The sequence below is a fragment of the Mastomys coucha genome, unplaced genomic scaffold, assembly GCF_008632895.1.
Source record: "Mastomys coucha isolate ucsf_1 unplaced genomic scaffold, UCSF_Mcou_1 pScaffold23, whole genome shotgun sequence".
NCBI classification, from domain to species: domain Eukaryota; kingdom Metazoa; phylum Chordata; class Mammalia; order Rodentia; family Muridae; genus Mastomys; species Mastomys coucha.
The window spans coordinates 12,054,739-12,066,608 of record NW_022196906.1 but is presented as its reverse complement, the minus strand read 5'-3'; the positions used below and the strand labels follow the sequence as shown (position 1 = coordinate 12,066,608).

The following is an 11,870-nucleotide window of genomic DNA, read 5'->3' as shown; positions in this document are numbered from 1 at the left end:
TGCTTTTAAGAGTATTTAAGTTTTTGGAAAAAAAAAAAAAGTTTTTTAACACTATCTATGGATGAGAATGTAACTCACTGAAAGGGCTCTTCCAGTGTACACAAGACCCCATGTTCAATTTCCAACACACTCTCTCTAATTCATGTATTTAAAGGATCTCAGGAATAAGGTGATTTACTTGGGAAAAATAAATCTACTAAATAGCAATTATAGTACTTTAGTTTTTAAAGTAAACTAATCTGATAGCCAGAAGCAGGACATAAGCAATTGAGGTATGTACAGTTTTAACAAACTATCACGGGCCTCCTGGGTATTAAAGCAAGGAGCCACAAAATTAGGGACTGAGAATGTCTTCTGCCTACCAACCAAAACATAAGCCAGCAAAGAACACTTTTAATGAATTATCAGCAGGGCAACTTTAGTCAATCCAGAGCTTATAAGGCCCAGAGTAATACATATGTTCAGTGCTTTCCCATCATAAACATACATCCTCAGTTTCAGGTAATAAGAGAAGTCCTTAACTGACTAGAACATTAAACCAATGAAAATAATCCCCCCTTGGTTAGCCAGAAAAGTGACTGCTTTGGTATTTAGAAGCCTTCATCATCTTGATTCTTTCTTAACTCTTAATAAAAGCCACGAGGAACAAAAACCAGAGGCACTTGGTTCTGAAGCCGCGCTGCTTGCCTTAACCTCCCCTTAAGATTTACTATTGGTTCTTTCTCTGTATCCTGCTCTGATTAGGAGCTGCTTTGGCCTTTCTTCATCTTTTCTGTGTCTGATGCTATGCCACTGAAAAGGTCTCATAATTATTTCACTCAAAGAACAGATACTTTACATAGTTTACCATGAACAGCTTACTCAAGGTAACTTTCAGTTATTTTTAGTTCCAATGTAGAAGAGAGTAAAGAAATAGAAATACAATATCCTTGCATCCCTAAAATAATATTAAATTCACATGTGTAGTTTCTTACAGCATAGAAGTTTTGGTAGTGATCTTTCTTTTAAACACTATATGCTCTTTTAGGCTTCTCTCTGGTCTTTAAAAGGAAAAACTGAATATCCTGTAATTTTTTCTTTTCTTGAGACCCTTGGATTGAGATGCATATGAACCAATTACCAATCTTACAGAGTTTAAACAGTACCGATATTATCTATACTCTTCAAAAAATACTGTCAGTGTTACTTTTAGATGCATACATATATATGCATATGTATAAGTCACATACTTAGCATTTAACTGATACATGAAAAAAAATCTAAACAAAGGTGCAATTGCTAAGTTTATGTTATCTGCTCAGTTCTATGACAAGGAAACAATGTTCCAGGGGCCTATCGTCTGGCTCTTGCTCTGCTCTTTGAGCCTCTAACAGTCTTTAATGTGTTGACACGGATTATGGAGGTGTACTTCTCTTTCTTGGAAAAGAATTTTTTGACTTCTGTTCATTACCTTTCTTAGTGTACGTTTTGAAATTTTGTATTATTCCCTTCTAGTACTTTTGATTTCCTATCCACTGGGATGCTTGCTTCCCATTTTTGTAAGTCTATTCATTTGTATCCTCAAGTTGTCATCTACTGTGATTCTTAGGACACAACCTAATGTGTTCTACAGACAATATCAAACCATTTCACTCCTCAACTGAAATATTTTTATGACCCTCATCTTTGCAGTTGTAATAGTTTTTATTTACTCAATTTATTGTGTGTTCAGGTGTGTGTCCTCTATTTCTTTCCACCTAACTGTGTAAGACAAGGTCTCTCACAGAACCTAGAACTTGATAATTCATCTAGACGGGTTCCCAAAGAGAGGCCTAAGGACCCACTTTCCTCTGCCCTGTGGTTAAGAAACGCCTTTCACTCTAATTTTATGTAGGTGCTGGGGAATCAAATTTAGGTCGTCCTCTTGCTCGGATGGCAAGTGCTGTCACTGACAATAATTCTCCAGATTCTTGTTGTCTGTCTGTATTCGATAAATGTACTGCAAATCTTGGCTTTCCAAGCTGCTGGATTCCATGGCTCAGTAAATTTCAGGTAACACAAGCATTATATGGCTTGTTAGTTTTATATTTAACTAATGAGTAGTTAAATTTATATTAATAACAACAAAAACACTTTAATGTCATAAGGTGAATATTTGGAGAAAAAGTTCTGTTTATATTAATGTTCAAGGAAAGACAGAAAGTAACTTGATATTCACAAATATATCCTGTTTTAAAAATGTGTAAGTCACTAAGAACTTACATACCTCATATTAATCATACAGTTTTTTTTTTTTAAAAAAACAGGTAACATTGAACATTTGGTCAGAAAAACAAACAACCTACAAACAAGAAAAACCATTCTATCATTTCTCTGATTCTTCAGCTTACTAAGAAATAAAAGAGAAAATATGGTATCATGTTTCCAGTAAACTATGCCAACTAAAACTGTATAAGCATTAAACCCTGAAACAACCACTTCTAATACCTAGGAGAAGCCTTTCTTGTCAGTCACAGAGACAGAATAAAGACTAAGACCAATATGACTGCTTTTATTCAACTTTAAACTTAGGAAAGGAATAAGTCATTAGAAAAGTGGGTTGGAATATAAATAAAATAACTTTATAACTGGACAACATTACTGTCAACTATCTTTGTCTTCAGACAATCTGCTTAAAGTACCCCAAAGTGGTCATTAAGAAGACCACTAGTTAGAAAACTAACAAGCTGAGGAAGAAAAAAAAAAGGTTTTATTACATCTTTAAATTTATGATGCAAATACAAAGAAACTGAGAGGGTATCTTGTTCCTACCTTTAGGGCATCATGAAAGACAGGAACACCTGGGTGGTATGTGCAAGCATCTGCTCAAAAACACAGAAAGGAAATCACACAGTGCTTATAAACAGAAGTTTATACATCATTTCTTCCTTCAGATGTTAGGGTTTCAACCTTTTTCCAAGTGTGGGCAAACTCCTTAAAACTTTATTAATTCCTTGTATTAAAAATACTAAGTTAACTCTCTAGGAGTATGAAACATGGACAAAGCTAATCCAGAACTGTTTAAGGATAACGTCCAGAAATACTCTGTATCAGGGGTCTGCCCCTTCCTAATGCTGTGACCCTCATGTTGTGCTGACTTCCAACTATAAAAATATTTTGGTTGCTACTTCATAACTGCAATTTTGCTACTATTACCACTGCTGTATAGTCTTTCATTTTTTTTTGCAGCAAACTTTGTTTACTACTAAAACTTTAAATCCGAGGGATTCTGGCAATATTATTTTTTATTCTCTAAAAAATTCATACATGTATACAAGGTATCTCAGTAATAGCCAACACCTGCTATGCTACCTAGACCCACCAACCCATCTCCTTTGCCCTGAATTTCATGTCCACTAGATCCAGTTAGTGCTGCCTGAATGCATAGTCATCTGGCTAGCCACTCCCCTGAAGCAAAGTAAACTCCTTCCCTAGCTGCCACCAACTGCCAGCAGATCCTTGGCTTGGCCTGAGGGACCACTGCCTTCTTCCCACTCTGTCCTTAGCTCAGCCTGAGGGACAGCTGCCCCCTTCCCACTCTGTGCTAGTTTGTAACTAGCTGACAGCACAGTCTCAGCACTCCTCCCCATCTTCTGTTTGGCCATATCGTTTCATGAAAATATCAAACTGAAGTATACTTATAAACCTATACACACAAGTTTCCTAAAAAATTCTCTAAAAAGAGTTTGAAAAAAAATTCAATATTTTAGTAACTGCTGTAATATCTAATTACTAAATTGGCATTCTTAATCAATTCCTAGATACAAATCATAGTCTGTTTCATTGGTGCTATTTTGTATTTCCTGTCTCTCTCCACATTACATAATAAAAGTTTTAACTTATCTTGTCCTTATACAAAATACATTTAAAACCACCAGCAATGTGGAGTGTTTTGTTTACAATAATCAGATAACAGACACACTTATTACCTGACAACACAGTGCCATGAGGGTACAGAAAGGAGGTTTCATTCCTCTGTAAATGTCTTAACTGACTCAACCTTCCAAGTTTAATTCCCTACAATCCAATTCCTGGTGTTGTCTTGAAATCTGTCTACCCTCAACCTGTACCAGGTTGATATTACCGTCTTAGTAACTGCTATTATATAACATAGTAGTTAATGCAATGGAACAAGAAAAGGCTATTAATTATGTCAATAGAATGAATATGGCAGTTCAGAATGGAAACGTGTATGTACAAAGATATAAAGTTGAGAGGGAATCATTTAAAACTGAATTTAAGGTACAGTCACTACTGAAATATACAATGTAAAATAGTCCAGGATGTCAGGAACAGCTAGATCTTCACGGTTTAACTGGCAGGAATGATATGGGAAAATCACTGTTTTCAAAAGAAAATGACAATTAGATAGACATTTCTTCTCTTAAGCATTTATCACACTTAACAGTTTTCCTGAAATTCATATTTAATGATGGGAAGTGACAACACATTAGTGGTTAAGTTTCGAGGCCTTTTTTACACAGGTTTAGCTGAAATTTTCACTTGTCACTCATAATTGCTGTGCTGTTTGCAAAAGTTTGTCTACTTTAGCTGCTTAACATGCAAGTTACAATTCACATTTCTTTTTAACATGTACTTGAATTACAAACTAAAACATCCTATCATCTTGAAAATAGTCTAATTTTTATATACAGGCAAAACAAAACAATGTAAAAGGACATGGAATAATGCAATAAACATGGAACGTATAGGCCACCACTAAGAGCAGGAGGGCTGGATAGAGACTGGCAGCCTCTTACAAGTAACACATCACTGTACTCCTTGAAAACCAGAACATAGCGGTACCTGCAGCACTAATCTTTTAATTTGTAATTTTAATGTGTAAAGTCAAATGATTCCCACTCTAAAAAGTTTTCTCCTAAATCTAGTGTTATCAACTGTCATCCATTCAACCAATTTACTTGGCATTTATCCCTACTTTCTAAATCACTTTCCACTTTGGTCAGCTGACTGGAGTTCCCTTGATATATATGAAGCTGTTTATAGCCCCAAATTGATGACTGTTTATTTCTTAGAGACTTTCCTAGCCTCTGGTTCCATCTCACACACACACACAGACACACAAACTTCCAACAGCAAGCTGGTATCTCTACTGAACTTTGGACAGGAATCTAGTGCCCTAAAAATACCGCCCCATGCTACAAGGCATCAGTGTATTCAGTATCAAAGTAGAATATGCACGTATCACGACAGTTGAACACGTGTTCATACGTTGGCTGCATCTTTACCTTTAAATCCTGTCCCTGTCTTATTTTGAAAAAGGTTACCAGTTTACTTGTGTACCAAGATCACTACCTAAGGAGTTGGTTTTGACCTCTTTCACAAAGCTGAAAGTACATGTGTTACTGCCATGTGGTATTCCAGTCTGTGATGAGATACTTCAGTGTGGTTCAGTTATAGAATGACTATATATATATATATATAGCATAAGTGTTGTTTATTCCGGCAACAGCCCAGTAATCTGCATAAATATTCCACTCACTAATGAGATTCATTCACACCTCTGGTTTCACCCAGCATTGGTGCTTGCTTTAACTGTGCATTCTTTTTTTTTTTTTCGAGACAGGGTTTCTCTGTATAGCCCTGTCCTGGAACTCACTCTGTAGACCAGGCTGGCCTTGAACTCAGAAACCCACCTACCTCTGCCTCCCAAGTGCTGGGATTAAAGGCATGCGCCACCACGGCCGGGCTAACTGTGCATTCTAAATTAGATCACACTGGTTTCTGGAACACCACTCGGGAATCATTTTATGCTGGAAAGAGTAGTTTAAAGCTGCAGGCCCCAATAAAAGTATGCTGAAAACGTTATTGTGGAACGGATGTGTAACAGTCATTTCCGCAGCCCAGCACGGTCCTTTTAAAAGCAAGTAATTTGACAAGTGACAATAAGCGCTTCACTAGTACTCAAAAAACACAACAAGAAGTCTAATACAAGAATGGCCCACTGTGCACCTCTTTGTACCTCTTACGCCCAGGAATCACGGCGGTGGCAAAGTGTAAACCGGGTCTGGGCAGCCCAGAATTGAGGAAGTGCAGGGGATGCCCACTGAGGAATGAGGGGGACACTGGGGACACCGAAGCGCCCGGCCCTGCGCTCCCCGAGGGGGTGAGAGACCGACTAGGGAGGCTCCCGGAGATCGCATGAGGTGAAGCCAGGTGAAGGGGGCCAGGGGTCGAGAGAGGGAGGCCGGGAGAGAGGCTGCCGCCCACGGTCCTCCTTACCGTCCGAGTTGGCCTCGGGGTCGAAACGCTGGCCACAGCCGCGGTTGTAACACAAGAGCGCCATTCCGTCTTCCCGGCGAAACCCACACCACCTGGGACGGGAGGTGAATCACCACGGCAATCACCAGCACTGCCGCTCCAGGCCGCAGCTAGCTTCCGGAAGCCGCCGGTACTGCTTCAAGAATTTTCCCGAACGTTCCGGTTGCACAGGCGCAGAAGAGACGGGAAGAGGCGCCAGCGCCGGGCGGTTTACAGTAGATTTCCTGCCGGACTGCCGCAGGAGAGCACCGTAGGATGAACCCGGACAGTTGTGATGAGACACCCGCGGGCGGAAGCGGAAGACGCGGCGAGCGGCGAGCTCTTTGTGCTCCCTCCCCTCGGCCCTCTTCTCCCCGCGTGCTTTGTGTTGCTTAGCTCGCCAAGTTCTCCGCGCAGCCGCGGTCGCTGGACCGAGGGCGAGTGAGGGGTGAGAACCGCCCCTTTCCCCGGTCCCGCGGTCCAGATTTGTGCAGCCTCAGAACCTATGCTCCTAAGGTCTTCTGAAACTGCGTCAGTTACCAAGATTTGAGGTTAAGTCGTTTTAAAAAGACAGGACTTTAGAATGAGCAAAATTATGTTTTGAGTGCAGTCAATCACTATTCTAAATTGAAATTTTACATTAGTCATCACTAACCTACCATTCGATCTTTCCGTAGGTTTTGTAAATTTTTTAGTGTGCAAAACACATTGATACATTAATAGGCAACTTACAAACAGTATTACCCTCAGCACATACTTTCTATATGATGCTTTTGAAATAGCAAACAGTTTTGATGACGGGAAATATTTGTACTTTACAAATGATCCTAAGTTTATTAATGAAGATCTGCTCACAAACTTCCCATCCCAAAAATAAAAGAATTCTCATTTTCCGTATCCTTTTTATGCCTAGAAATATCAAACTTATGTGTTACTACAACATAAAAAATAAAATGTATTTATTTAAGCTAATAGGATTTTCATTTTATGCCATTGTTATGTCATTTATAGTTATTGTTATGGACGACGGAATATATTGAATTCTGTCATTTTTCACTTTCTCCTATAATCTCACCAATTTAATTGTGCCCGTCAGTAATCAATTTACTGCATATTGTTCCCCTCCCCCACTTTAAAAGTAGCTAATACTGTCCTGAAGGGCATAAGCCTTTTAAATACTTCTAAGTTTTAAAAAGACTATAGATTGCCAATTGATTTCTAAAAGGTGGTATCAATTTTCACTTTAGCCATGGATAGCTACTATAATCGACCATAGAAATTAATCATAAATAATAAGAAATGGATGAAGCACTCTAAAACTTTTTTATGGCCATTTCCAACATTGCATAGCAGTGTCACAACATCGTTAATGGGATTATTAGATGAGTCTTAAGTGGGCATACCATTTAGTGTCAGTTGTTTTTTACTGATAAAAATTTACATTCAGAACCGGGCGGTGGTGACACACACTTTTAATAATCTCAGCACTTGGGAAGCAGAGGCAGTGGATTTCTGAGTTTGAGGCCAGCCTGGTCTACAGAGTGAGTTCCAGGACAGCCAGGGCTATACAGAGAAACCCTGTCTTGAAAAAAAAAAAAAAATTACATTCAGAAAATAATTTCTTATAGTACATAAATGGAAAAAAATACAAAAATATGATAACAAAATGAGCAATTCTACCACTCAGCAATAACTGTAGAATTGCTAAAATAACTGATAAATTAATTTTCATTATTCACACAAAGTATTTATACTTATAGATGTTAAAACAAAGCAAAACACCAAGAGGTACCAGGATGGCTCAGTGAGTAAAGATGCTTGCTGCCAAGCCTAAAGACCCGAATTAGATCCCTGAGACCCAAGTGGTAGGATAGAATTGACTCCTTCCACTTTTCCTCTGACTTCCAAACATATTGTGTGATGTGCACATGGGTCACAAAAATATACCACAAATATATGTGATTAAAAACTTACTTTAAGCTGGGCAGTGATGGTGCATGCCTTTAATCCCAGCACTTGGGAGGCAGAGGCAGGCAGATTTCTGAGTTCAAGGCCAGCCTTGTCTACAGAGTGAGTTCTACACAGCCAGGGCTATACAGAGAAACCCTGTCTTGAAAAATAAACAAACAAACAAAAAAAAATAAAAACAAAAAAAGAAATAGATGGTGTGTCTTACGTTTTTCTGTTAAACTAGGAATATATTGTGCACTTTGTTATGGGAAATAAGTGCATCTTAAGAAACTATGAGGACATTCAAATGTCTCACTAAACTGTAACTTGTAGGAAGCATGAATTTTTTATTTTTACATTATTATGTTATTACTTCCTGAGTTGCTACTGCAATGACTGACATGGCACCTAATATATGTTGAGCAAATTTTGGCTCATTTATTTAAACTTCAACATGACAATTTGTCTACCATTTATGCATATCATCAGAGATAATTTTTGATAAAAACTAAAAATTTTAACAGCTAATATCTTAAATAATAAAAAAATTATATACAAAATACATATATATTTACTATGAAAAGAAGTAAATAAATACATTTACAGTCATTATGAAAATTTTTCTTAGTCTGTTGAATTTGGACCAAAATTCAAAACAAAATGAAATAAAGGAATTAGTTTAGAAATATAACTATTGAAGCAATATATTGGACTCCAAAGCATATAAATGAGAATGTGATAAGGTTTTCATGAATGCAGCAGAAGGAAAATATCAAGAGATAATTTGAAATTTTCTTTTAAATAATGAAGAATATAAATAGAGATAACTATATACTGTAAATCTTACCATGCTCAACTATAGACGAAATATAAGAATTATTTTGTTCCACAAGATGGCAGCAAAGATTCATTTTACCACCACCAAACAAATAGTCATTACTCCAAATGATGCTCCTCTATAAAAAAAAAAATCAATGTATGAGGACCACGGAGGCACCTGCGGTCTTGCTTTACCCTTTGCTGTTTCTTACCAGCAATTTCATTATAAAATTTTTATGCTCTGTCCTTATACTTTTGATGTCTTTTAACATCTCCCTCTTCATACTTTCTACTTCTTTTTAATATTTAAAATAGAATCCACATAATGACATTTCTGTGAGTGACAGGCAACACATATGATAATAATCCTATGACATCATAATAAAGCCAAAGCTTTCTCTACTGATAGCACTGAATTTGAATGATTGCCCATGTGTTGTTGGTGATGCCAATATAAACAAGCAATGCTGCCAACTGCATTAGGTAGCACGAGCAGATCTTTATATGGCAAGATACTTGGTAATGACTAAATGACTGTTACTAGTTTATATATTTCTGGTCGTGTGATTTTAGAGTATATGTCTACTCATCATCAGAGTTTACAGCAACATGAAGTATTATGTTTGCAACAGCTTCATATATCTTGTGTCTATTATGTTTCTTGTTTCTTCCAAAGAGGGCATGGCAAACAGTTGACTTAAGTCATATATCATTGGGCTTCTGAAAAAAACACACTATTATCTTTACTTAACAGTGAAGCTGTCAAATGTCACACTTCTCAAAATGTGCCTGATTGCTAAGCAGCAAATGACTATATGTCTAAGTTTAATTTAAATTTAAATGTACTGAACTCAACTAAATTGCTTCAGCAATTCCCTAAACCATAAAGAATAAGGAATAATTCCTTAAGTTAAACCTCACAGTTAGATAGTGCACACAGGTGTGCTGTGTTTACAAGGCCCTATGTATGTGAGTACTAAGAAAACATGATTAATTCAGGAGCTTTCCACTTGTGAATCAGGACCTATGATGTTCCAGCTGCAGCAGAGGACTTACTAGGTGGAAGGGTGCTTGAAAGTGGAAAGAATGATGCAGTAAGGGATGAACTTGAATTATACTTTCTCGAGAAATAGATGGTTGTTTGTGGAAACACAAGCTAAGCTAGGAATGTATTGTGCAGTTTACTATGGGAATGGAAGGAGTAGTTTGGGCACTTAAAATGTAATTGTAAAATCTTATAACTATTGGTTATTTATTATTTTCTCCCCAGTTTCAAAATTATGTCATAATTGTAAAAGTGATGAAAATGAAATTTATTCACTTTATGTCCTCTAGCATTTTTAGACATGTTCACATTGTATTTCTACAGAAACACCATATAGTGCCACTTTCTGAACTTCTATGTTTCTCAGCGTGTAGATAGTATGGGACCATAATATGCATCCTTTAGGTGTAACTGAAATTCATGTAACAACAAGTGAATAAAGAAGCAGTGGAGGGGATTGCCACGGTCTGGGGTTTCTTACAGGGTCCCTTGTTCCACAGGACAATGGGTTCTGGCCAGGTGTGCACGGGATTCGGATTTGACAAACAAACTTGACAAAGTAGTGTGGGATCTGAGTGTATTTCTCAAAAAAATGACATGAGGCTTTTACAATCATTGCAAAAGAGAAAAAATGAAAAATCTGGCAGCCCAGTAGTCGAGGCATATCTGGGGCCATCTAAAACACACTGGATTTAAAACATCAGCCATCTCCTCTGGACTGGTGCAACACCCCTGGGCTCCGAGCATGTTCAGGCCGCATGGGCCTGGCCAGAGTCCGGGGGCTGCGGGTGCGCCAGCCAGGAGGGTAGAAGCTCGAATCTCGAATCCTCGATGCTGAATGCTCAAATCACGAATATTCAATCTCTTGAATCTCGACTGGTGCTGCACCCCCCTGGGCCCAAGCGCTCTGGGCTGGGGGGAGGGGGCTATGAACTGCATAGATCTAAGTCCTAGTCCACCAAAGTTGGTTCTAATCTGAGTGCGAGCGAGTCCAAATGCTGAATGCAGACTGCTGAATCTAGAATGCTAAATGCTCTATGCTGTCTCCTGGAAGCAATTAGTTAGAAAGGCTTAACATTCCAAGCCAGGGTTTAATGCCCTACCCACAATGCTGGAGGCAATTAGTTAGAATGGCTTAACATTCCAAGTCAGGGTTTAACCAGGACGTTGGAACATTGGTGAAGGTCAGAGAGCAATGTCCGAATTTTCTTTTTCTAGCTGTTAAGAAATGATATCTTGGTGGGCCCCTAGCACACAAGCACGAGGACATATCTGGGCTACCTCTGAGTTTGGGGTGCCAGGCGACAATGCGGAGTCAGGAGACTGACTTTCCTTGAAGTTTACGCCTCAAAATCTGCCATCACGCAAAGTGTGTGTGGCAGGGGATGGCAATGGAATAGAAAAGGCATGGTCTGAAAGCTGAGTAAGTACCAATGTCATAGATGACAAGCATTGAAAGACTTTTAGATAAGGAATAATTTCATATTAAGTGCTACTAAGTTATTAATAGGTAAAAGAGATTAGATTTGGCATTTAGCATGCCAAATCGTGACCACTGCCAAGAAGACAAGCTGAAACATTATTTCTCCGAGTCAGCAAAAAGGAACAAAGTAGTGGTGAGACTCTTGAACAGGGAAGGTACTTTGAGAAGAGAGCATACAAGCTTTCTGTCACCTCCCCACAGCATTACCCCACAATCTTACATTTGGTATTGAACTTTTTCTTTTTCTTTTCTTCTTCTTCTTCTTCTTCTTTTTTTTTTTTTTTTTTTTTTTTT

The 11,870-nt window shown here is 38.2% G+C and overlaps 1 protein-coding gene across 1 annotated transcript in view; it reads right to left on the bottom strand.

Moving 5' to 3' along the window:
* The window catches only part of Chordc1 (cysteine and histidine rich domain containing 1), a 21,804-nt gene extending 15,227 nt beyond the window's left edge, over window positions 1-6,577 (bottom strand). The window contains exons 1-2 of the mRNA XM_031343726.1: window positions 6,262-6,577; window positions 2,791-2,840 (exon numbers count right to left, since the gene is read on the bottom strand). Of these exons, the coding sequence (XP_031199586.1) occupies window positions 2,791-2,840; window positions 6,262-6,325 (114 nt within the window). The 5' untranslated portion in view covers window positions 6,326-6,577. The remainder of the gene's footprint in view (window positions 1-2,790; window positions 2,841-6,261) is intronic.
* Window positions 6,578-11,870: the final 5,293 nt, after the last annotated feature.